Consider the following 27,742-nt stretch of genomic DNA (forward strand, 5'->3'; position numbering starts at 1 on the left):
GGGAGAAAGTGCCGGAGTGGTCCTGGCATGGCTTTTCTGTAGGCTGATAACTGTGGCGAAAGCGGCGTTGAGTGATCATCTTTCACTCTTTTCATTCTGGATGCGTGGAGCAAGCACTTTGGGTTTTGCTGTCAACAGGAACCAGCAGACGCTCTCGCTCACATGAACACGAGAGCCTGGCGGTTGTGAGGTGTCTTCCGCTGGACAATACAAACGCCCACAGAGGAGTAGTCATGCCGTCGTCTGGATGACCTTCATACCAGATTAAGGCATCGAAACCATTTACATTTTTATTAGGACTTTTTAGTGGGTGGGAAGCAGGGCGATCTGTTGCTGAGTTCATCACTGGGCCGGCGTGCTCAAGTGGCAGTGTGAGCCAGCATGGCCAAAGCTCTGCTGAAGATACAGCGTTATTTCCGCAGAAAACCTGTCCGCTTCTTTACCCTCATCTTGCTCTACCTGACCGCCGGAAGCCTCGTCTTCCTGCACGCCGGCATCGTTGGCGACAGCGGTCCCGGAAGGCGGGGGCTGCGTGTGTACACTGTGGTGGCCTCAGAGATGGGCAGCCAGATGACGTCGTCAGACAGCGGAGGACTGGGCATCATGCGAGTATTTAAGGAGGCTCACAGACCTAGACGAGGTTACGCCCCCTATGTGGAAACAGAAGGCGGGGCAGATAAAAGAGGGCAAAACTGGAGACTACCCCAACAAGTGGAGCCTTGCAGTGAAAGCCCGCAATGCAAAACAGATGGACGACGGAAGAGGTGGGTTGTACTCAAACATACAGGAAGCAGTGGATTTTCAGCTGGGCAATTATCCAGATTTCACACGCCGTGGATCCTCAAATTCATTAAAGGAAATCTCTCTAATAAAGTACATTTCGCAACAGAGGCCATAAATCACATTTAGTCGCTCACGAGCCGACTTTGAAATAAGGAAATCATAACAATGAGCTAATTATTCCATGGAAATTATTGTAAGCATATTGAAATGGTTCCAATTCCATGTTTTGTCGGTGTTGTGAAGTTGCTAATTACAATCCTCAACTAATTATGAGATGATTCAGCATTTTGAATGTTCTTATATATTATACATATCCCGTTGGAGTATTTTCACCTCCAACATTACATGTTAATGTGACATCGATCCAACGTAATCTCTGATTACAAACTGCAAAATGATAACGACAGAACATTTGTAGCCGTGTTATAAGTCGGCGAGCATCACGATGATTAAGTCCTCATTTGAGAAAACCTCTTGAGAGTTGTGCTCCGCCGTGCTTCAGCTGTGCTGCACGCTCCCACGCAGACAGCTGAAGAATCACAACATCTAAATAACTTAATAGCAAAGTTCACAGCGTCTTCGTAAACATGGTGACAACTCATTTCCCTTACAATGGTGCTTATAAAAACCTCCATTATCTTATGGCGTTCAAAGTCTTTAAAAGGCTTCTATCAGGAGGCAAGTGTACGTTCAGGCTCAATAACCGACATTTAATAACATCAATATCCTGCCGAAGCCTGTCAGTGTGTAATTTAACTTAACTGTAGGGTAATTTAGCTGATTAATCTTTCCCCCAATTAATTTTTCTCCATCTTGCTCACATCTTCCAGCTCAAAACTAAACAACGTACACAGTGGTAGATTGAGTAAATATTATTCATGGAACATTCGTAATGTAGTTTTTCCAAGTAGCTGATCTCCATGCAGCTGGACAATTCAGTGTTTTCCAACGCACATATTTTTAATTAGAAAAATCTCACAGCGCACCACCAATCAAAATTGTCACAAAAAGAGTATTCACGGGTTGCAAGAAATGAAAAATGTTCTGACCAATGAAATGAAATTGCCTCATTTCTGATGATTTCTCGGCGCGCACAAATGTGCCACTGTACAGTGGGTGGGAATCACAATATTATCATTAGCACAAAAAATGCTGCTCAGTCTCACACGATACCTAATCAGGTAAATCTGCATCTTACGCTGTTCTATTGTTATTTTACATGAGTAAAATTCCCCCCAGCCCCCAATACCACTTGCTGAGAAAAATGCACAATGTTTCTCTCTGAAGTGCAGTGGGATTAAAACAAAGTAGTTTCAAAGCAGACTCTACTAGATGAAAAGTATGGGTAACTGCAATGACAAATTGGACATAAATACTGCACACACGGGAGCAATCTTTCGTTCCTTTCTTCTGTTTTTCGCTCTGCACATTTGCTAAGACTGCTCGTGAGAAGTGACCACATTTTTAATAAAGCACCTCAGTTCCCTTCCATCACTGCCGTTAAAACGTGGAGACGCACCAAAGCACTGCGGTGGCGCCATTAGCATTCAGCCACACGACTAACCTCTCCAGCTGAAAGTCATTTTCTGTAGGACAATGAGAAAATGGCTGTATTTTGGATTGTATAATGTGCATGCTCATTTTATCACTTAGTCACTCCAGACTCCCCTCAACTTCCACTGAAAGGAAGATAACACGCTCGCTTTGTGTATTTCAATTTATTCATTCATCGCATCTTAAAATAGATAATCAAAACGCACGTATGTCGGCCCCCCCCCCTGCCATTGCAATGTGTGGGTTACACATTTGCACCCATTAACAGCACAGGCAGACAGAAGCTTATTATGATCGAATAACACGGCGGCATTCAAATGGATAAATGATGGCAGTGTAAAAGTGGCGGCTGCTTTGCTGAGGTGAGACTTGCGTGAGACCTTTGTGAGGCTGGCGAGGATCAGGCTGCTGGAGGACATCAAAATGTTATTCCACTACAAAAGCTGTGCTCAATTTTTCTAAGCCACCACTCAGACTATATATCATTATTTAATATGCCAGCAGGGAAGCAAGGTGTTTTTCTCTTCACAGGAATGCCTTGGAAGCCAACATGTTTACGCTGTACACCGAAGCCCCATGTTATCTGATTAAAACAATTATTTTCCACGTGCCGCCCCTGTCCATTTCCCCGCAAATTTCAAACGTCGTAGGACTGCAGCAGAACGTGATGATAGAGTACTTAGCAGCTTGAATGCATTGGCTTGCTCTCATCGTTTTACATCCAGAGCCTCTCATTACTCCGTAACCATCTTCAGAATCCTGTTATGCCGGAGTTAAGAGACTTTTAGCCTCCTCTCACTCTGACTGCAGCCATTCTCACTGGCTCGGAATCTCATTTGGAGGGGAATATTGCGGCGCGGCACAGCACACACGAACGCATATGCGCTGCACGGTGCAATCGGACAGGATGTAGCGTGGAAACAGGAGTAAGGTGACACGGTGAGAGGCGGAAGGGAAGGCCAAATATAGCTGAATTCCGTTGACATTTGCAGAGGGGATCAGGTACAGTGAGGCCATTGTGGAGAAAATGATATTAAAAGTATAATAATATCGTGTTGCGTCCTGATATCATACGCAATTTCAGAATTTGGTTAACGGCAGTTTTCTCTATCCTATAATCTGCATGGACTGTACTTAATTTTTCCCCCCATCTGAACAGTAGTTACTAGGAAGATTACCGCCCTGTCACACCACATGCGGCTCAAATACGGCCCTTTAAACCACAACAATTAAAGTAATGCGGGGACAAAGACAATGGTCGGCCGTTTAGCTATTAGCAGCGGCTCAGCGGGGTAATGGCACAGCACAGATGGCGGAAGGATTGTTTGCGCAAGGTTCGGCTGAGCTCAGCCGGTCGGATGAACTGTGTTTCATTGAAGAAGAAGCCAGAGGTTCACTGAAGCCACACGCATAAATACACGCGCGCACAAACAAACATCGACACACACGCTTTCTAAAAATGCAGAGATGAACCACTACAGCTGCTGGCCACTAGAAGGGGGTGTGTATCTGTATAAATAAATAAAGATTCTGCCCCAGTTTGAACTCCTCTCTTGCTCACTTGCTGTACGCGCTTGTGAAGTCGAACAAAAGGCTGTTTTGCATAGCTGGACTCAATTATTATGCCAGAAATATCATGTATAATGTAGATACTGCACAAAGTCATTACATTGGAAGTGTCTGTCTTGCTGCACATTGATTTAACTAATCTAACCTTATTTCTTTTCTCCCCCCCATTTTTACAGCAAAGTATATTGGTTGCTACGTTGATGCAACACAAAAGAGGGCCCTGAAAGGAGTTTCATATTTTGATTACAAAAAAATGACTGTATTCCGTTGCCAGGACAACTGTGCAGAAAGGTATGAAAAACAACAGCAACAACAACAAAACACTCTTCCGTTCCTCCTTCCCGGCCATCTTGTCAGGCTGAGATATAAATTAAAATTGATTATCCAGATGAGCTGATGTAAATTCAGAGAGGCTGATTAAAAGGCTCTCCCTCATTAGATGTGCTGGATCTACTCGTAAACATCACCGGCTGAAAAACATGCCCACGTGTCTGAGGACACTACTGTACTTCTGCTTACCTTCTGTCAGCTTTAACTGCGTGGATGAGTCCCATGCAGCAAGTTGTAAAATACACGCTTGCGATATAAAATTTTATGTACTCTTGCACAACCTAATGGCTTTATTATTAATAAATAGATGATATGAAGGGGCAAACCTTCAGATCTGAGTTGCGGCGTTTCTCCAGCAGAACAGCCTGTGCAGTGGTGGCTAATGAAGTGGCCTGCGAACTTATAAAAAGTTAAGCACCTGCTTTCAACCCTTCACTCTCTCGTACTCGTGTTTGTGTGCCTGTTGGCGGAAAGGCTGCGGTGGGTTTTTGTTTATGAGAGGCCTGAGAGTGAGTGTGCGCAAAGCTCCGTGAAGAAATGCTTTTCTGACTTTGGGGGGAGATGAAATTGACTAGCCGGGCCTGAACCTCGCCCTCCGTCACCTTCGTGATGATTTAGTCGGCCGACTGCGGGCGAGAACTTGACACATCGCTCTGAACTGGAAAAATACATGCAGGCAGGTTTCGGAAAGATGTGGAAAACCAGTGCAGAAGAGTTAAACCCATGAAATGTGGACCTATTGGCCATATTTATTTTTGTATACCGCACTTGTTTTATTCTTTACGGGTAAGTAGTGAATTCGCTTGCATATTGGAGTCGATGCGCCATTTCCCGTTCACAATCTGCATAAACGTCCACTTCTAGAAGAGCTCTGCCTTTTCCTTGCAGTCGTTCCAATCAGTTTAATCAGTGCTCATTGTTTCCCTTTGAGCTCTGCTCCTCTCCTCTATTCCTCCCCTCACTTCCTGTCTTCTTTTCTCCTCCGCCGTCTTCCTCTCGCCTCTTTTCCTCCCCGAGGAATAGCGAGGACGGCTCTATCCAATGCACCGCATTACACCCATCACTGATTCTCCGAGTGCAGAATAGGTGCAGAGAGCCGCTTGTTTTCAGCCGCTTTCTCCTCACGCCGGCTTTCTGCAGCCGGCCAGCCCACCTGCTATTTCTAGAGCGTAGTTTAATAAAAGAAGACAAACAAATGAGAGGCAGCGGCGTGCAATAGTGCAGAGAGGTTTGGGTTTGATTGGCAGGGCTGGAGGGTGTGAAGGGTTTCTAATTGCACCCGAAAGGCCTCTTGGGAGTCAAGTCAACAGAGGCAGGGACACAGGAGGAAAGCCTTATAAAGAGTACTGCAATCATTTATAATTGGCCGTGCCTCAAAACCTCTTAGCATGTATAACGGCGTTCATCTTCAGTGGCCAACACAGAGAGAGAGAGAGCGAGAGAGCGAGAGAGAGAGAGAGAGAGAGAGAGAGACGTTGTTCCAAAGTAACGTCTGTACTTGGACAGCCTCTGTGCATTATTTATTTGCTTTTATTGACTACAGTTACTCTCAATATGAATCTACATTAGCCAGGGAAGGATTAAGGCATAATGAATGTTCAGGTCATTAACACTCGCCTCTTAGACTTTACTAATGATGCTAATCCTTCTTCTTCCCTCTCTGTGCGCAGAGGTTACATGTACGCAGGTTTGGAGTTTGGAGCCGAGTGCTACTGCGGTCACAAGATTCAGACGGCCAACGCTTCGGAGAGTGAATGCAACATGGAGTGTAAAGGAGAAAAGAGCAACATGTGCGGAGGAGCCAACCGGCTATCCATCTACAGGCTGGAGCTGAGCCAGGAGTCGGCACGGCGATGTGAGAAAATCCTCTTTACTTCAGTGGAACCACATGCCGCTCCATATACTCGCAGGGATGTCGACTATCAAGGGAGGAATGGCTTTTTCGGAGATGTGAACAATCGTTTTAACTACGGCACTATGCATCTGTCTCGTCTCCTCCACCTAAGCAACAGAAGGAAGCAATACAAATCTGGCCAGAAGTAATCAGATCAACATTAATTTCAACAATTTTACCCTAAACAACCAAAACAAATTGCCCGTTCCCCAAGAAACGCAGCTAACACTAATTCACAGTGACCGCAGAGATGTAATTTGGGTTCCGAAATGTTACACGTTGGCCTGTTTTAAGGGGAAATATTTGTTTTATTGGATGCTAATGCCACATCGGGGAGCTGGCTGCCCTGTCGTGTTTACTTCTTGCCTGGGAGAGATGTGCAACCTGCCTCCCCCAGCATGCCGTGGTCTGCATCCTAAACACTCGCTGCCTGCTGTTTTACAAGCGAGGTGATGACAGTAAAGACTGATTATCGGAAATAGGGATGGAACCTTGTTTCTTCTTTCAGAGTGTGGGATCTGCATGGAGTGGTTGGTTTAAAACAACCGTTGTTTTGCTGTTGGACATTGTGCTTGCAGAGATTCCTTCAAATTCCAGCAAGCAGGAGGAGTGTGAAGCACACAATTCTGATTTAATACCAGAAGACGGAATGTAATACAGTACAGGGCCTGCTGTTTCTATGCGATACATTTTAAATAGTTTCAAATAGATTTTAGATGCATCAGTAGCTATTATTATTATTATTTTCCTTACGCGTAGAAAGCTGTTTGTTTACTATTTTCATTTCCGCTTTTTCCTGCTGCTTCGTCAGCGCAACAAGTTGTCACCTCTGACCCCTCTCGGTCATGTGAGCCAGTTAAAAAAAAAAAAAAAAAAAAAACTAAATAAGAGGAAATAATAATGTGTTGAGGTGGCTGATTAAGCAAAAAAATTACACTAACGTGATTTTTGTATTTGCTCAATAAAAGTTGAGAAATTGTCCCCCTTCCTGAGAGAACGCGCAGTATAAATTATAAGTATAAATTTTCTTCGACTTCCCTCGCTTTGTTTTAGAGGCAGCGGAATAAGGTGTTTTCAGCCACGTGCAGTATTTATTCATCCCTGAAGACTGTGTTTATGTGACATTTTTGCATGGGGCACATATGCTCAAGGCAACAGTGCACGAAAACTCCATTTGAAAAAGCGTATGCGGACAAAGATGGGTGACAGAGAGAAAGATACTATAGGGGAAAAAGCAGAAACATGGACATGACATTAAAAATTTAGCTTCAGTGAGATAAAAAGGTTAAAGATTAATAAAACATTAGATTGAGGCACGTGACTAAAGCTAAAAAGAACTATTTTAAAATCTTATAGGACATACAGTAAGACAATATCATGAGTTTATTATGCAGTGGTGCATGCATATCAGTGTAAAAAAAAAAAAAAAAATAAATCTATTCTCCTGACTTAAATATTATTGTTGAAGTCTGTTTCGTTCATAGGTGTCAAACTCAAGGCCCGGGGGAGAGATGTGGCCCGCCACATCATTTTATGTGGTCCCGCAAAAGGAAATCATGACCGTCAACTTCCATGATTCTTGCTAAAATCTGAACAAAAATTCCAAATGTTGAGATATGGCATTTTTCTGCTACCAATCCTCTTTTTACAGTAACTTGATCAATAGTCTAACAAACTATTATCCTTCTGATTTTAAAACTAACTCAATTTGTTGTGGATATAAAGGAATATGATGAGGTATGGTTTCACTGTCAAAACGGCCCTCTAAGGGAAATTGAAATGACAACGTGGCCTCGATAAAAATCAGTTTGACACCCCTGGTTTCGGTGGTATGTCTTGCATGTCAGCAAATGTGCTTACACTTTTAACCATTTCATTTTCCTCCCTCTGTTTTTTGTTTTTGTTTTTTTTAAAAAACACTAGGGGAACCACCGGACAATTTGCAGCAGTTGAAAGTAAGCGACGGAGCAAATGAGATTAAATTTACAGTGGCGAATGAAGTAGCTTTGCTCTGCTGTTGTGGTCGGGTCCAACCATTAGATTAGAATGAGGTTGTGGGGTTAAAGGTCATTAACAGACTCTGAAAATGGGAGTAGTATTGGAGAAAAGGAGGTCAGGGCCTCAATAGACTGGAGGCGAGATCCCAGTGGGTGGTCTTCATCAGGGGTCAGCGGATGGAGGTCATGAATGGCGATTGCGCTCAGGAAGGGTAAAATTGAAGGATATATTGTTTTCTTCCTATCGGTAAGCAACATTCAGCTTTTTTTTTTTTTTTTGGGCTTTTCAGACGGCAGCGCCATTTTCAAGGGGTGTTTCCGCAGGCCAGACAACGTCACGATGGCTCTCCCTTTTAGCATTTTCATCCAAAACATGTCTGTTGACAAATGTGTCGACACATGCACGGAGGAGGTGAGGCGGATCCCGTCGCGCATGACAGCCCGCCTTCGGTGTTTAATGGCCGCTGTATTTCAGGAGAAATCGCTGGCCGTCCTGGCCGGGGATCGATGCCGCTGCGGCTTCCCGACCCCCCTCTTCTCCCTTCACGAGCCGGAGGACGAGGCCATGTGTCTCCACCGCTGCCTCGGCGAGGAGTTTGAGAGCTGCGGGAACGACGAGTACTTTGTGGCGTACCAAACGCAGGTTCAAGGTAACGTATGTTGTGAAGTTGGCTTGGCTCGCCGGAGCGTGAGGCGCATCGGTACAAGTTGAACGCGTGATAGCCACTTCCTGTGTTTTGACTAAATAACAGACAAGCAGGGGAGCGCTGGTGCACTAAGGGGGAACAAGTCAAACTGCTGAGTGCACCACTCTAGTTAATGCATGCACCTTCATGGTGTCGAAACTGGTTGGTGGATAATAAAGTGTACACTACGCAAAAAAACTGCTTAACAGATTTCCCCAAATTTTGTGAAGCCGTGCGTTTGCCAAGGAAGTGCCGATTTCTTTGTGGATAGAAATACGATCCTTGGTTTTTCACTGTATAATGCATGCATCCTAATGACAAGATTCAGGCAAATGTAGGAGGTGGGTGTACAATTTGGCCTCGATGCTAAATAGGATTGTTCTGCCCCGGTGGGGGTCTGTGCTCTTCTGAGCGTCTAGTTAGTTCTGTTTTCATATCTCAATGTGCAGGAGATTCATTTCGTCTTATTCCCACGTAGCAGTTGGCCTCAAGTGTCAGCATGTATGCGCCGTTGTGGGCGATGTTTCCTCAAGGCAAAAGACAGCAGTGGCTTGGCTCAGCAAAAATAAACGGCCTGGGAAAAAAAAACACACACGCTACAATCAAGCTGCAGTGTGTGAAGAACTTGAAGAGAATGTTTTGGGAACTCGATAAGCTATCTTGTGGTTGACTTTTAGAATTTTCCACTGACTTGCAACCCCAATTCCAATGAAGTTGGGACGTTGTGTTAAACATAAATAAAAACAGAATACAATGATTCGCAAATCATGCTCAACCTATGTTGAACTGAATACACTACAAAGATAAGACATTCAATGTTCAAACTGACAAACTTTGTTTTTAGCAAATAATCATTAACTTATAATTTTATGGCTGCAACACGTTAAAAAAAAGCTGGGACAGGTGGCGAAAAAGACTGAGAAAGTTGAGGAATGCTCATCAAACACCTGTTTGGAACATCCCACAGGTGAACAGGATAATTGGGAACAGGTGGGTGCCATGATTGGGTAGAAAAAGGAGCTCCCCTGAATTGCTCAGTCATTCACAAGCAAAGATGGGGAGAGGTTCACCTCTTTGTGAACACGTGCGTGAGAAGATAGTCGAACAGTTTAAGGACAAAGTTCCTCAACGTACAATTGCAAGGAATTTAGGGATTTCAGCAACACAATGCCAAACCACATTCTGCACGTGTTACAACAGCGTGGCTTCGTAGTAAAAGAGTGCGGGTACCAGACTGGCCTGCCTGCAGTCCAGACCTGTCTCCCATTGAAAATGTGTTTTTTTTATGAAGCGTAACATACGACAACGGAGACCCCGGACTGTTGAACAGCTGAAGCTGTACATCGAGCAAGAATGGGAAAGAATTCCACCTACAAAGCTTCAACAATTGGTGTCCTCAGTTCCCAAACGTTTATTGAATGTTGTTCAAAGCAAAGGTGATGTAACACAGTGGTAAACATGACCCTGTCCCAGCTTTTTTGCAACGTGTTGCAGCCATAAAATTCGAAGGTCATGATTATTTGCTAAAAACAATAATGTTTATCAGTTTGAACATTAAATATCTTGTCTTTGTAGTGTATTCAATTAAATATAGGTTGAACGTGATTTGCAAATCATTGTATTCTGTTTTTTTTTTTTATGTTTAACACAATATCCCAACTGCATTGGAATTGGGGTTGGAGAGGAAAGAAGAAGCTCTCACGTCGCCCACCGCAACAACACAAAACATGCCTTTGTTGACCTTTCCTCTGGAGGACTTCACTTCCTCTTTCTCTAATCACTTCAAATGTCTCTCGCAAAATCCCAGCATTGTGTCATTTCCAAAAATATTTTTCTTCGGCTGATGAGCAATGTGTCAATCTGTTTTCGACACCACTTCTCTTTCTAAAGGCAAATGTTTTGATAAAGCTCTCGTTTGGGATATCTCATCAGATTTTTGCAGGTGTACCTAATGTTGTGGCCTGTCAGTGTACACTGTATGCAGTCACATAGTACCCGTCTGTCATTCAAAGCCTTTAATAAAACAGAATGAATAACAGAATGAATAACTATAACATGATCCGTCTTATATTGCACGCAGACAACCGTTGCATGGACAGGCACTTCCTACCCACTCGTGCCAATCAGCTGGTTGCCCTCGCCAGTTTCCCCGGAGCCGGTAACACCTGGGCTCGACACCTCATAGAGCTCGCCACCGGCTTCTATACAGGCAGCTATTACTTTGACGGCTCCCTCTATAATAAAGGTAGAAGAGGCCTTGCCTTTATGAGTCAATATACACCACTTTCTCCCCCCCCCCCCCCCTCGCCTCTATGCCTTGGAGGAATAAATGCATTTGTTGTGCGCTCTCGTCGTTTCACAGGATTTAAAGGCGAGCGAGACCACTGGCGGAGCGGAAGGACCATCTGCATAAAGACGCATGAGAGTGGAAAAAAGGAGATTGAAGCCTTTCACTCCAGCATCCTGATGATCCGAAACCCCTACAAGGCTCTCATGGCAGAATTTAACCGCAAATATGGCGGCCACATTGGATTCGCCTCCCAGGCCCACTGGAAAGGGAAAGGTGAGTGTCAGAAGATGGAGCTAATGTATTTCACATGTTATGAGCTGCCATGACGTTGAAATATTCAAGAAAGTAGGAATACTTTCACTCAGGTGCATAGGCATGAACTAGATTTGCTGGGACAGGAAAATGACAACCTCAAATAGAACATCTTACACTCCCAAGGCCCCAAAGGGACTCTAACATTGTTTTAACTATTAAGAAAATACATAAGCGCTTCATAACGTCTACTCTGAGCATAGATTTGACATGTCAGACATCATGTGATGTAATTCAATTGTAGTTGTTTCCCAACCTTTATTGAGCCAAGGCACTCATGAGAAAAATCTTCTAGCACACCACTGAACAAACATGTCACCAAAAATATGAACACTGAAATAATGATGATCTCACCTCATCCATCCATTTTCTGTACCGCTTATCCTCACACGGTGTGTTTGGAGCCTCCCAGCTATCTCCGGTTAAGAGGCGGGGCACACCCTGAACTGGTCGCCCGCCAATCGCAGGATCTCACCTCATATTACTTGCAAATTGAACTGCTCTGTGTCAAATCTGGGCCTGTTTAATTGAATACTCCCAGGAAGCTATGATTTATTCTGTTGTTGTGGAAACAGTTGGACACACAGCCTTATTGTGTCATCTGCTATCGAATGGAAGAGCATTTAATTGGTCTGCCTGTCACTATACGTCACTGTCATAGATAGACGGACAAATATATATTTGTAATTCATAGCATTTTCTGACAAACTAAGTGCAATTGGATCATTTCCACCGATGATCTCACGGCAACCTGGTTGGGAGTCAGTGCTTGGAACAATATTTGGTAATTGCGTTCACACATGTAGTCTACTACGCCTGTCCAGATCAAAGTAAAAACAAAAAACAACAAAAAGGTGCATTTTGTTAACTTAATGTTCACACTGGCATTACTCATTTTCATTGGCCCAAAGGCTCCTTAGTTTAACCAAAGAAGTTACGTACAAAGGTATGACTTGAGAGTATCGTGTTGGTGATATTGTATATTGTGTGACAAAATGTCAAATGTTCTAATGCAAACAGCTTTACATGAGTGAGTTATTTCATATTTTGCCAGCTGAAATGTCACGGAAATCTTAAAAAAATGAAAAATAAAAAATGGAAAAAGCTCATTCTCACAACACACACCCGAACGCAGATGGAGAAAAGTGGCAGAGAAATTGCACATCCAACACATTTGCTGCTCTTCACTGTCAAATATTTGTGATCCCTTTATGCTTTTTTTTTTTTATTTTATTTTTATTTTTTTCCCTTTCTTTCTCCTCTCCCCCCCCCCCCCCGTCATTTGCTGTTCAGATTTGAGCTCAAGTTGAAATGAGTCTCGGCACGTTTGACTTGCAAGCAGACTGAGACAGACAGACTACGTCTTGTTCGCCGCGCACCCGGCCGGGTTCACGCGAAGGCATTCGCACATGACCAAACGAACCGCACGATCGGGGCAAATCCACCCGTTTCAATCGAATGAAACGCGAGATGTTTTCAACACGCGCTGGAACTTGACACACACCTCTCACCACAGGGCGCTGGAACCGTTCAATTTCTCCAAACCAGTCAGCTAATAATGACGAACATCCATCCAATGAACAAATCTAAGCCAAGAAATTGGGTTACTTTTGTTAATTGACAAATATTGTGATTGATTGTCACATTTGAAATGCTCCTAAAAATAGCAGAATTCAAACATTTGACATTTCAGAGGTTGACCTGCATACGAGGAGGATTTATTTCAATTTATAGCACTAAATGATTTATGTTACGCCCATTCTAAACGTTGTGTCGTCATTATGTAAATTGTCACTAAAATTTGACGTGCCAATGGGAAATGTATGTAAATTAGAGACGGGAAGTTGCATGCATGCAAAATGAAGAAGGAAGAAGAAAGATAACATGGACACAAGATGACTGAAGACATTTTCTCCCTTCGTCTTCTCGTCCCGCTACAAAACTATTTGCTTTAGAGTCAAATGGTCTGGCAAAAATATTTCTTCATGCAATCATTTTCCAGTTACTGTACATCATCTCTGGTTAGAGGCTATGATTTCCGCAATGTCTCTAAAAATGAAATAATCTAGATGGTAGTCATTTTTGTGGGGGCTTCAGTAAACTCGGCTTGCTGTTTAAGGGGGCGGATCGTGGCTCCATCCAGTGAGCAGCAATAGCGAGCGGCGTCTGCCTAAGAAGTCCAGTCAGTGGATTGAGGTCGCTGTGCTTTATGGCCTGTGGTTGTTCTGTCTGATTTTCATTGGCTTTTATGATTTGCCATTGTGTTGTGTACTTCGCAGCCACCGTGCGCGTACATTTAGTCGCTGCTGGCGAGAAGAGCAGAGTAAGGTGGAATTAAAGAATGTGAGCGTTTGGCTCGAGGGCAGCTGAACTCCAGAGCTTCCGATGTTTACGTGTGTGTTTGACATTTAGTGTGTACTTTGATTACGCTGATGCAAAAAAACAAAACAAAAAAAAACCAAAGAAAAAAAAGAAAGTTGCGCAATGCAACTACCACGACAAAAAGCAGCATCCTCTCGCTCAGGCTGGGTTACAATTTGTCGAGGTGGTTTGATCGTGTGTCTGAGCAAATATGTAATGACGTGGAACAATCACAAAAGAGGGGAAATGACCACTGAGCCGAGGGTTGATGCGGTTGTGACCTTTCGAACCCCAATGTGGCAATGTTTTTAAATATCAAGGCAAATGATTAGGCTGCGGTGACGGCGTCTCTCCTCAAAAATGAGAAATGAAACAAGGCCTTAGTCACGCCGCTTGACGGCAAGATGAGTCATGTCACCGCGTACAACCAGCACGCTCCTCGGGCGCCCGTGCCAAACTTAATTAGAGAGTACGTGTGCATCCGTCTGTACTTGCGCACACGTTCGTGATAATTAGACGTGTTTGTAAGCTGCTGGAGCAGTTATGTTCTTCATGTCAAAGTTCACTGACAGACTAGGAATTGGCAATTTGCTTAGAAATAGCATGTGAAAAGATGTTGCCAGTAAAATGTCAAGGACAAGTCATTTGAAGGAATCGTTATTTATTACATCACAACATATTATATCAATGCCCTGATTGGTGGACGAGCTTTCAGTTGCTCTGCCTGTCACGAAAAATCGCTGGCATACTACATAGTTGACCAAAAATACATTCTTTTTTGTTTGCCAAACATGTGAAATCGGATCGTTTCCCGCAGCACACCTGACAATCTCTCGCTGTACACAAACACCCTCAGTGTTTTTTTTTTGTTTTTTTTTTGTCATATTGGTTCCTCTCGTATTCGAAATGATATTGCCAAAAAACAAACTGTATACAGTCTACCCACGTCTCTCCACGCGTAAGGCGTTCGTTATCATGATTACAAGATGTGCTCTTATTCTATTATTGCCCTAACTGGGTTTATATTGGAATATCTTTCCCCATGTAAATTGAGATTTGGTTCGTAATGAGTATTTTGTATCGCATTAATTAATTAGTTAGGGGTGCAACGTTTTTAATTGAGTCCCTTTTCCAGTGGTGTTAACTTTGAGTCAATGTCAAAATGTATTTTTCTTGATATAATACAAGAAAATAAATTTAAGGACTCAGTAATCCCATGAGGCCAGATGATGTGCCCCTTTGTGTCCTTTATATATTTCCTGCATAGTCCCCTGCCCCCAGTATATCCATTTAGGTATGTCTCTGTAACTATGGCAACTGGTTTTGTCTGGTCCCCGTACCTTCTCTGTGGAAAAATCGATTTTCCAGAGGCTGTCGAGTTGCCGACCCAGCAGTTATATCTCTTTGTGAAAACGTCAGCACATTTGGTCTGCCGTTTCCAATGAGCGTCCCCACTTTGTGTCGGTGGGGGGAAATGATGCGATGACATCCGTACGCGAAAGACATTTTGACAGCTGCCACTTCACATACGGCGGGAAGCTGCGAGCTTGAGCGTTAGCATTACAGCGCGTTTGGGGAGCCGCGCGTACTGTATCGTTTGATGCGCTCGCTTCTGCGGAGGATGCCCCTGACACGGACGCTTTCCGTGGGGACCCTTCAAGTCCGCTTGGGCTAACGTGCCATTTATTTGAAAGAACTGTCACTTCGTAAAGCGCTGCCCATTAGGTTCCACTTTTACACACTTATAAGGCGTCGGCGGTCAAATGTCAGCTAAGAATAGAAGCGCCACAATCCGTTCACAAGTGAGCCAAACAAGATGTGTCTTTAGTTTGGTTTCCTATTACTTTGTAGTTTTTCGGAGGAAAAACAGACAGCGTGACAGAACGGCACTTCCTCTGCATTTCTCGTCATATGGGCAGACGCTACGATAAGGTCCGCTGTGATATTAACGCCGCCTGTCATCCTGTTTGTGAGATAGCGACGCAAGCCTTGCTGGATATCAAAAAAGCATTTGACATCAACCTTCAATCTGTTTCTCAAACTTTTACCGACAAAGGACCACGAAACAGCTCTCCAAAGAAACAACGCAAACAAATTCAGTTTTACAGTTGCCATTGTTAGCTCATTTATGACACACCTCTCTTGCATTCTTAATGGGAGGAATAGTGCTGGTTATGCTGTGACATTTTTTCCCTATACAGTACAAATAGCTGGTATATACAGTTACATCTATATTATAATATATATATTATACTATACAATCATTTTAAACTTCTCATGCTTACATGTTTCTGCCTGTTATTTTTGCATCAATTCAAAAAAAAAAATCAATTTTCTCCTAAATGTGCGGCTTCATTCTTGTAATTTTGCTACTTTATCCAATTAGCATTACTGTACATTTCTCTAAAATTCAAAAGAAAACGTGATTGGATTTAATGTTTTCCATGAATTTAAGAGGTCACACGAGACTTACACGTTGTCCAGCGTAAGCGTTTTTAGTTTTTTTTTGCTTCAGATGATATTTTCTACAAAGCCAATTTCCCATGCCTTAATGAGAACAAAATAAGAATACAGCGTTTTATTTGCATTCACTGTTCATCCATAATGATCTGATGAGTCTGAGTTGTGATTTCCCTAATGTACCTCAAGAACAAGCTACCACGCTGCTTTCTTGCTTCATGTGAATTATTTCTTATCGAAAAACAATGAATAACAAAGAATGAAAGTATTTGGAGGATTGAACACTTGGCAAATGAAAATGATCTTTGGTTTGTTTGGCTCTTTCTCCTTGTTGGAGGCCTGCTAAAATTGGCTGAGCTTTTCAAGTCTCAAAAATCCTCATCTATTTATATTCGGTATGCTTGTTTTTCCTGCAGAGTGGCCCGAGTTTGTGAAGAACTACGCTCCTTGGTGGGCATCCCACACGTTGGACTGGCTCCATTATGGGAAGAACGTCCATGTGGTCCACTTTGAGGCCCTGAAGAGAGACTTGTTCTCCCATCTCAAGGGAATGGTTCAGTTTTTGGGCCCGAAGGTTTCCGAGGAGCGTTTGCTCTGCGTGGAGGGCCAGAAGGACGGCAACTTCAAGAGATCAGGCCTTCGCAAACTCGAATATAACCCCTACACTCCTGAAATGCAAACAAACATCAACGAACTCATAAGAACAGTCGACTGCTGCCTTAAAGAAGAGGAACATGTCTGGTGTTCCAGATGAATACATGCCAAGATGATATACGTGAAACCCGCTTTTTTTTCTCTCTCATTGAAATGCAATGAATTAGACACTTTTATTCTTGCTTTATTTTCCCAACTCATCCTGTGTGGAACCAGATAATGACAACTTAAGGAATTGAGTTTCAAGAGCACTTGTTGTCCTCTTCTGTGCACGTGCTGTGTCGGCACGTGCGCACGCCTTGAGACAGCTGTGAGGGAGCGCACTGGCGTGTTTCATACAAACTATTTCATACTCTTTGGTATGTTGAGCTTATTTTGTAAAAAAAAAAAAAAAAAACAAGATTTAAAATTTCCTGCTGCTCTTTTAGTTACAAAACATTTTAGATGATGTTGTGTTGTTGGGGGGGTGGCTCCTTATCATAGGGATAAATGCAATATGCAGGCTACAACTACCTGACAATGATACTGTGTGATTCCGTGTGATTTTTTTTTTTTTTTTTTTTTTTGTAAGCTAGTGAACTTACTCTTTGCAAGAGGGATTCTGTTTTTGATGATAAAGTTCTCAGTTCCTCGTACTGAAGAAGGCACTGAGTCAAAGAGAGACGAGGATTCATCTTGACAGCATTTATTTATCTCTGGTGTGCAGCGCACACGTGACCAGTCTGCTTGTGAATATGTTCTCTCCACACTGGCCTCAACGCCGAAAACCCAAAAAGCGCTTGACGGTGCAACACTTGGCCCAAAGATATCGGAAGAATCACACTCTGTAGGCTTAAGGTCATATGATTTCGTTTTTGGTTTTTTTTGGGGGGGGGGGCTCATTTTATGACAGTTAATCGCACTAGATTAAACATTTTTTTTAATTACTTTTTTTGTGTGATAAGGGCAATGAAATCGTTAAACTCATGAATAAAAAAAAATATGTAAAAATACTCCACAGACTGCAAAAATTCCGCTCTTGACATCAGTACGTCTTATAAGTGCTATGCCACATGCTTCGAACAAAACAAGCATGTGTCATGAATTTAAATAAATAAATACAAATGCTGAGAGCCAGGAGACTAACTGACTTCCATTTTCAGGATGCTATTATACTTTATATCTATATTTTTGTAATGAGTGCTGACACGTCCAAATATTTGTACTACAGCAAACAAATGATAGAAATTGTGTCTATTTTGAACATGCTTTAAGCTTGATTGGCTCTTGTTGTCATTGACAAGCAGGCACTTGAACAAAGGTGTTGTATTTGAATGTATTGCCATGGAACGAATGTACTGTGATCAAGCCCAATAAATTAGTAAATCTGACAACGCATTCACGTGCTCCTGTTTATACAAGCAGTCAAATGTCAACAGTATGATGACATCACTGACTTAACCATCCAATCGTTGAAAGGGAATGTCACCGCTATAACCCATCGAACTTAAAAAAAAAAAAAACAAGCTTGGCTGTTATTGATCCGACTGCACGTTTACCGCAAAAATGCAATTAAAAGTTGAGTTTATGCTGTTTCTTTCCTTTGAATAGAATCCTTTGAATATTTAAGTAGACTGTTATTCATACATCAAAGCGCCTTTTTGTTTTTATGCGCACTTGACAATTACGATCCAATAGTTTCGTGATCAAATGGATTGTGTAAATACGGCACTAGTAGCAAGAGGACTGGGGGGAGGTGCAGTAGTTTGAGAAAAATAAAGACAGAAAACAGTAGTGCAACCTTTTTGACAATTTTTATTTTTAATCTTAACCTCATTTCATCTGTGTGAAAGGCAAAACAGATATGTTTTTGCAGAAACCTCCACAAAATAAACTGCAGACAATTTGCTTGTAATTGATAGCAAGGATACTTAATCAGTGCTCAGTAGCGACGTGTGGTTAGCGCATCTGCCTCTCGGTCAAAAGCGGAGTTGTGTGTGGCATTTGCAGTGTTTCCCACATGCTCTTGTTAGTTTTCTCCGGGTAATCCGGCTTTCTCCCGCATTGCAAAAACATGCAAGACTCTAAATGGCCGCGAGTGTGCATGGTTGTTTGTTTGTTTGGATGTGCCCCGTGATTGGAAATGAACCGGGTCCAACGTGTACCCTGCCTCTGGCCCAAGGTCATGTGGGATGGACAGATAACTCATCCGCAACCTTGAAGAGGCTAAAGCGATAGAAAATGAGTTGATGTCCGAGACATTCATTTTTGTTCAGACGGCATACCTGTAAGTGTAATCGGGCTATTTTAAAATCCGCCTTTAAATGCTAAATAAGGTTACAAGTAGCCCACAATTGAAGCGAGGATATGCGTCGCGTTGACTCTAATAGTAATATTGCTCGTTTTTCTTTGTCATACTTTTGGTTTTCTTGTAAACAAAGGCGCTGACAGAAGTAGCACCGAAAGACATTTTCATCCTCCGGTGTTTATTAACAACACGCTCAGCTTGTCAAAGCAACGCTTTCTCTCACCCTCTTGAATGTTCACTGCAGAGGGCAATGTCTGTGTTGTAGGTAATTCAAATGTAAGTCATTTGCATTTAAATGAGACTCAACTCCGCTTTAGATCGCATAGACAGAGAAGGTCTACATACAGTATGTGGGCAAATGGGTCAGGTAAGAACTGGATTGTGTTCAGTTCCTGTTTGCATCAACAAGAAAACAAGGAAAGCTAGGACAACAATAAACAGTTTACAGCGCTTTCTAAGCCACTCGGTGTTAAAACCGGATCGACATTGATCAACTGTGTTCTTCTTAAATTGAGGTGAAAACATACACAATGGCAAATGTATCGATTAAAGAGCCACTGCATGGCTCTGAAAAGCCCACCATTGTGCCATCATTGGCATCGTCCGCTATCGATACGGATATCTTTACTTTTGGAGTTGATAGACAGGTTGTTGCGCTGCATATGGATGCCCCGGGGGTCGTTATCAGATGTCAGCGCAATAATGTATGACCGAGCAAACTGTAATGTCAGCATTTATCTGCGAAACCGCGACATTCACCAGCTGCTCACATGCTAAGATTGGGCTCGAAGCAGCGAGGTCGAAACGAAAGCGAGCGGTGAGAGAGACGCGAGGAGCGGGCGCCTCGGGTGACCTTGACCCAGGAAGTCAAACCAAGGAATAGGAAGTGGGCAAGACATTCAAGTCGACATATGGGGGAGGTGGGAAAGGAGCGTGAACACAAGGAGGCAAGGATGCGTATGCTACCATAGTGGATGGCTGACTTTTCAAACAGACTGTAGAGTGCCGGTGTGAAAGTACCCATAGGGTTGAATGTACAGTGGGTACGGTAAGTAAGTATTCAGATCCCCTTAATATTTTCACCCTTTTTTTTTTTATATCGCAGCCATTTGCTAAAATCATGTAAGTTTGTTTTCTTTCTCATTAATGTACACAAGGCACCCCATATTGACAGAAAAACAACTGAATTGTTGAAATCTTTGCAGATTTATTAAAAAAGAAAAACTGAAATATCACACAGCCATAAGTATTCAGACCCCTTGTTCAGTATTGAGTAGAAGCACCCTTTTGAGCTAATACAGCCTTTTTGTAGAATGATGCAACAAGTTTTTCACACCTGGATTTGGGGATCATCTGCCATTATTCTTTGCAGATCCTCTCCAGTTCTGTCAGGTTGGATGGGGAACGTTGGTGGACAGCCATTTTCAGGTCTCTCCAGAGATGCTCAATTTGGTTTAAGTCAGGGCTGGAGCTGGGCCATTCAAGAACAGTCACGGAGTTGTTCTGAAGTCACTCCATTGGTATTTTAGCTGTGTGCTTAGGGTCATTGACTTGTTGGAAGGTGAACCTTCGGCTCAGTCTGAGGTTCTGAGCATTCTGGAGAAGGTTTTCATCCAGGATATCCCTGTACTTGGCCGCATTCATCTTTTCTTCGATTGCAACCTGTCGTCCTGTCCCTGCAGCTGAAAAACACCCCCACAGCATAATGCTGCCACCACCGTGCTTCACTGTTGGGACTGTATTGGACAGGTGATAAGCAGTGCCTGCTTTTCTCCACACATTCCGCTTAGAACATTTTGGCTTAATTCTATCTTGGTCTCGTCATACCAGAGAATCTTATTTCTCACCATCTTGGAGTCCTTCAGGTGGTTTTTTTTTAAGCAAACTCCATGTGGGCTTTCACGTGTCTTGCACTGAGGAGAGGTTTCCGTCGGGCGACTCTGCCAAAAAGCCCTCAGTGGTGGAGGGCTGCAGTGATGGTTGACGTTCTAGAACTTTCTCCCATCTCCCGTCTGCATCTCTGGAGCTCTTCATTACCTCTCTCACCAAGGCTCTTCTCCCCCGATTGCTCAGTTTGGCCGGACGGCCAGCTCTAGGAAGGGTTCTGGTCGTCCCAAACGTCTTCCATTTCAGGATTATGGAGGCCACTGTGCTCTTAAGAACCTCAAGTGCAGCAGAAATGTTTTTGTAACCTTGGCCAGATCTGTGCCTTGCCACAATTCTGTCTCTGAGCTCTTCAGGCAATTCCTTTGACCTCATGATTCTCATTTGCTCTGACATGCACTGTGAGCTGTAAGGTCTTCTATAGACAGGGGTGTGGCTTTCCGAACCAAGTCCAATCAGTATCATCAAACATAGCTGGGCTCCAATGAAGGTGTAGAACCATCTCAAGGATGATCAGAAGAAATGGACAGCATCTGAGTTAAATATGAGTGTCACAGCAAAGGGTCTGAATACTTAGGGCTGTGTGATATTTCAGTTTTTCTTTTTTAATAAATCAGCAGAAATTTCAACAATGCTGTTTTTTTTCTGTCAGTATGAGGTGCTGTGTGTACATTAATGAGAAAAAATGAACTTAAATGATTTTAGCAAATGGCTAGCAATATAACAAAGAGTGAAAATTTTGAGGGGGTCTGAATACTTTCTCTAACCCACTGTATTTACAAATCCAGTTGAGAGCAGGTCTTGACACATTCACATGCGTACAAAAAAAAAAGAAAAAAAAAAAGGTGAACGGGCCAATTATCGGTTTTGCTTGTCGATGCTTTTTTCGCTTACTTGGTAGATAAGAGCTTGGAGATAGAAGCGGTTGCTAAAGTGATGAGCCTGAACCATCTCAAAACGTTTGGGGACTATAAATAAAATGATTCGTGTATCATTTTCTATGGGTTTGTTACGGAGACGCTGCACATGCTCTGCTCGTCAGGATATTGAAATAGATTATTGTAGCCTCTCGTATTGTGGCTCGGTGATGTAACCGTGCAGGGTGGCTCTTCTCCATTATGACATCAAAAGGAGAGCAAGTTCTCTGCCTCTTTGGATTGAATGGTTCCTGCTGAAGAAATAAGTGAGTGCGAAACTCATTCCCAAGGTCAACAGTGCAAATCAAACGCATTCATCATATCGTTGTGCGCAAAGGATTTATACATTTCATCATAAAGCATGCGGCACCATAAAAAGAAAAAAATAATAATAATCCACAGGCATTAATCAAGATTTCAAATATATATATATTTTTTTTATTCAACAACACTATTAGGTGAGGTTACATCATTGTAATCAGTAGTATATTTCTGCAGGTTAGGTGAGCTGAGATATTGACATCCGTTAAATGTCATCAGTGATTTTTAATTTCACACGGTAAATAACTGATAAGATTACCGTAATTATTGAATCTATCTTAGTCACATTCTGTTCATTAAATATTACTTTAATATTGAGAAATAAGAGGACCAAAGAGCTAATTTCCTGACTTAAATCTTCATTTCAGAAAATGAAAAGTGAAAGTAAAAAAAATAATAAAAAATACAATTTAAAAAAAATACACGCAAGGACGACTTTGTACAAATCTCATTTGTTAAAATGACAAAAAGCACTGGCCCATTCAACAAGCTGGTAGCCGACTGGCTAGAACAACGGCGCGTGTTGTATTTGAACTGTCACATGATTGATGAACATTATTGTTCAAAGATATCTATTCATCAAAAAATAATCCCCTGTCCAAAAGCAATTACAGCGTGCAGGGCAGTGGACTGAATGAAGATGTTAATTTCCCATTGTCATTAGGAGAAGCCTTCATGAGAGAACAAACTGAACTGTCTCCGGGAAAAGAAGAAAAAAAATCCATCCACTCATTCATTCATCACATGTATTTACCAAGTAGTAAATAAACACTGACACACAAACACAATTACAGATGTATTTTGGGGCAGGTGAAGGATGAGAGAATGTTTCATCAGCACGGAAATGACAAAACAATACTTGCATCCTTTCCGTTCTCCAAAGACCTGTCCATTATCCTGAGATTAGCACAAATTGCACGGTCCTTGTTTATCTTTCTGCTTCGGTGGTAAAGTTAACCAGCTTCTGGTTCACAAAGGAAAATGATAATCGAGGGAAACATTCACGTGGCAACTAATTATGAACACATATAGTCCACCATCCCTAATGAGAACTCCTGAAAAACCACCATTTTGTTCTGCTTTACAAGAAAAGGTATCCATTGGTTAAATGTTTTCAATCAAAAAATATATTACATTCATTTACAGCCCATGTATTTTTATGTACTTCTTTTTGTCCTGACCTTTTTTTTTTTAGTGATTAAAACACAAGTAAACACATTATTCCCTGCTGTTGTCTTTGACACTGACTCACACAGAACATGAATGTGAGATTTTGATTTTATTTTTATAAATTTTTTTTAGGAATGATGAATTTTTTATGGGCTTGCGCAACTATGCACAATATGTGCTCAGACACTCATGAATGCCATCGCCGCCAGTGTGAATTGTTTGGAGGCGAAAAATGCAAGTCATTTGCGTTTTCGGGATTTATTTCTCACACGCCTGAAGTGCGGAGGCCTTTGCCGGGGTCATCCCCCGATGAAATACAGCGTGAAGTTGACGTTAGGATGGCGCTGCTCACGCACGCACAATTGAAGTTCAAATCGCTTGCAGCTCTTCCTCTGTAGGGTGTCGTTGTGCAAAACCCCGTAATGAAATGTTCGATGTGATGGAGAACTTTAAATGTGCGTGGACACCCTGCCGTCGACGGAGCTGGACCTGGACAGATAGCGGCTGGTGGTGCGGCCGTCGTCTCCCAAGGCGTTCTCCATCTTTGACAGCAAGGAACTCTTACACCTCTGCTGGAAGTCATTACCCATGAACACATAGAGCACCGGGTTGAGGAAACTATTGGCCGCCGCCAGGCAAGTTCCGACCTGCAGTCCGACATTTAAGATGTAATGGCTGTAGTGTTGGTGGTTTAGCTCGAGCAGGATGAACACGTGGTAGGGCAGCCAGCAGATGAAGAAAGTAGCGATGAGCGCCGTCATGACTTTGAAAGGTTTGGACGATTTGGTCATCCTGTTGGTACAAAGTTTGAGGATGATGACCGAGTAGCAAATGCTGATGGCGAAGAAAGGCACTACGAAGCCTGCCACGAAGCGGCTCAGTACGATTATTTTGTGACTCTGTGGGTGTGACGTGTAGTTGTTGTAGCAAACAGTCCTGCCCATTTGATTCTGGATGTCACGGAAGACTGCAGAGGGAAGGCTGAGCCCTATGGCGAGAACCCAGGCCAGGATAACAATAACCGAAGCCTTCCGTACCGTGCGGTGATTCTGGGCCCACACGGGAAAGATGACGGACACGCAGCGGTCGACGCTGATGATGACCAGGAGGAAGATGCTGCTGAACATGTTGAGGAACAACACAGATGAGAAAAACTTGCACAAGAAGAGTCCGAAGATCCACCTCTCCATGAACATGTAGGTGATGGAGAAGGGCAAAAAGGCGCAGAAGATCAAATCGGAGATGGCCAGGCTCAGGTACCACGTTGTGTTGACCGTCTTCTTCATCTTGAAGCCAGAGATCCAAATGACCAACGCGTTGCCGCAGAAGCCCAGCAGAAAAATGGCTGCGGTGATCACCAGCAGAGACACGCACAGGGCATCCCCCGTACATGTCGACCTGTGCTGAAGCACGGGCTCCTCGTGTGGCACGAGGCCCTCCTCGTAAGTGTAGTTGCCGAAATCTTCGTAAATAAATTCCTCCATTTTTTTTTTTTTTCTCTCTCGACGGTAGAAATGAGATTACTGTGGGGGGAAAACATATGAGGAAATCCAATGTGACAGCTGAATATGTTCGAGTCTCAGTACGAACCTGCCGCTGCTGTCGGCTTGATGCCGCTGGTGTCAGCGGTTCCTTCGTGTTATAGAGTGATGAGCAATCAGCTGACCGGATGCTTTCGCAACACCACCATCGCAATTGCCTGAACACTTTCAGTACTGCTATTTGAGGTTAAGAGATTGCAGAAGTCTATTGAAGGAGTGAACCAAACATTTCTATACATTACAAGCAATTCAATTCCATTTTCCATAACGTCTTCTTTCAGAAAATAAACAAATGAACCACTGTCACCCCCCCAAAAAAGTGTTAAGCAATCGCGCTCTTTTCTTCTGTCTCGTGAACATGAAGTGTATGAAATATTCACCCGTGCTGTTGTCAGAGTTTTGGGAGATGGCGCTGATGTTTAGGGAATTGGATGCTTCTGTGTTGTGCGCCAGAGGCCTCTTGTCAGCCACCCAGTTTGTTCCAAGCTGACAGAAGACGACTGCGCAGCGCTCAGAAAATACACTCGGCATTTAAACACATTTTACATACCTGGACAAGACTGCGGTTGCCTTATGATAACAACGGAAAACCCGCGATGGTCACTGAAATAACTTGAGTAGCTAAACTAGAACTATTTTATTTACCTATTTTCTATACCGCATATTCAGTCTGCTTTGAGAATCATGTTTTCAGACCACAGGCATCCTAAAATTAAACACCCAGTAGGTTCAGCTGGCGGTTGAGAGAGACTTAACCTAAAACTGCACCAACCAGCGGAAGGACACGTCAAGCCCCACACTCGCTGCCGACAACTCTTCGAAAGCTCGCCCGTGTGTTTATTTTATCTCATAAAAATGCTCTCCAAGTACCACCACAATGACCAACATTAAAATACAAGTGTTCATCAAAAACCATCATTTACAATGTAATATTATTGTAAGACACTGTTACATTATGGGCAGCTTGAACATTAGCACTCGGGTAAAATATACGAACTTTGCAAAAAATAAAATAACGACTCAATTAAAATGTATTGCACATAAGTTGAACACAAATTGTGAATTGTAAATTCATTTTTGAAAAATAAAAAATGCTCTAAAAGATTAAATGCAAATGTAGTGTACCAAAAAGTTAAACTTAACTGTACTTAACAGCTGCACTGCACTGTGTAGTTAGAGCCACGATTACTTGCACAGTTTGAACTTTTGATTCAGTGATTCTTTTTCGTCTCACTAGTGGTGCTAGTACCACACTAAATAAATATTAAGTTCAGGATACCATCGTTTTGGTGTACACATTTTCATTTCGTATTGCATTTGTCAGTTTCAAGTTATGCCAGTGACCATTGTGCGTTTATTTTCTTCAACAGAAGCTATGTCTACACTTTTGCACACGTGTACGTCAGTCTGGAAATCAGCCAAAACATTTCCGACGATTCATAGCGAGCCCTTGTCTTTAATAGGCACGCCGCTTTTTACTTTTATTGACGTGTGTTCCTGAAGGCAACATTGAACCCGCAGAGGGACAAGCAAGTGAACAGCACACATAATGTTGACTGGCAGAACATATTGAATATAACGCGCTACTCTTTACTTCTTTTACAAGATATACTGTACATGCATCTCTGCTAGGCTGGCACACCACTATTATCAAACACTAAAGATGGTGTGTGTGTGTGTGGGGGGTGTTGCCATGGCAATAACTGCGAAACTATTGTCTTTATTATATCTCCCCCCCCCCCCCCCCCCCCCCAGTGATTCACAGGTTGTTGTTTTAAGGCAGAATGGCTACTATGTGTCTTCAGGCTTTTTACTCATCTGCCTTGCTCTATTTTCAGATCTTTTCATAATGTAACCAATATATATATATATATATATATATATATATACACACTCTTCATTTGAATTTTGGTTCTTAACTCATCATTGTATCATCATCACTGTATCATTTACACCGCAAACACACTGTGTTTTCATATACATATTTCAATAATGACTCGGTTCAAATGTATTGGACATAAAAGTGAAATTAAAATTGCACCTAAATAATAGTTACAATTTCAATAAAGGCAAATGTATTGTGTCTAAAAGTTAAATAAAACTAAACTGAACTCAGCAAATGTTCTTTACTGGATATTTTAAAAAATGACAGGGGATTCTGCCAGACGTTGCCAGCGGACCCTCACAATACGTTTGGGCCTGCCAGGTCGGACCGGGATCTTCCCCCACCATCGGAGCCAACTCACCACCAGGTGGTGATCAGTTGACAGCTGCGCCCCTCACTTCGCCCGAGCGTCCAAGACATGCGGCCGCAAGTCCGATGACACGACCACAAAGTCGATCATCGAACTGCGACCTAGGGTGTCCTGGTGCCAAGTGCACGTGTGGACACCCTTATGCTTGAACGTGGTGTTTGTTATGGACAATCCGTGATGAGCACAGAAGTCCAAGAACAGAACTCTGATCGGGGGGGGGGGGGGGGGGCGTTCCTCGCAATCACGCCCTTCCAGGTCTCATTGTTATTGCCCACGTGAGCATAGAAGTCCCCCAGCAGAACGATGGAGTCCCCAGCAGGAGCGCTCTCCAGCACCCCCTCTAAGGACTCCAAAAAGGGTGGGTACTCTGAACTGCTGTTTGGTGCATCGGCACAAACAACTGTCAGGACCCATCCCCCCCACCCGAAGGCGGAGGGAGGCTACCCTCTCGTCCACCGGGGTGAACCCCAACGTACA

At 42.9% G+C, this 27,742-nt stretch overlaps 2 protein-coding genes across 2 annotated transcripts; one reads left to right on the top strand and one right to left on the bottom strand.

The window, feature by feature from the left end:
• Positions 1-559: 559 nt before the first annotated feature.
• On the top strand, positions 560-18,260 carry wscd2 (WSC domain containing 2). The gene is made up of 8 exons (XM_061671613.1): positions 560-764; positions 4,083-4,197; positions 5,907-6,091; positions 8,418-8,539; positions 8,603-8,777; positions 10,894-11,058; positions 11,176-11,376; positions 16,653-18,260. The coding sequence occupies exons 1-8, from the start codon at positions 653-655 to the stop codon at positions 16,988-16,990; spliced, it is 1,413 nt and encodes a 470-aa protein (XP_061527597.1). The 5' UTR covers positions 560-652; the 3' UTR covers positions 16,991-18,260.
• Positions 18,261-22,387: 4,127 nt separating this feature from the next.
• Positions 22,388-25,091, bottom strand: cmklr1 (chemokine-like receptor 1). Its single transcript, XM_061673304.1, has 2 exons — positions 25,060-25,091; positions 22,388-24,992 (listed from the first exon to the last, which is right to left on the bottom strand). Exon 2 carries the CDS (start codon positions 24,951-24,953, stop codon positions 23,919-23,921), a length of 1,035 nt encoding a protein of 344 aa, XP_061529288.1. The 5' UTR covers positions 24,954-24,992; positions 25,060-25,091; the 3' UTR covers positions 22,388-23,918.
• Positions 25,092-27,742: the final 2,651 nt, after the last annotated feature.

This window comes from Phycodurus eques, chromosome 3, assembly GCF_024500275.1.
Source record: "Phycodurus eques isolate BA_2022a chromosome 3, UOR_Pequ_1.1, whole genome shotgun sequence".
Lineage (NCBI taxonomy): Eukaryota > Metazoa > Chordata > Actinopteri > Syngnathiformes > Syngnathidae > Phycodurus > Phycodurus eques.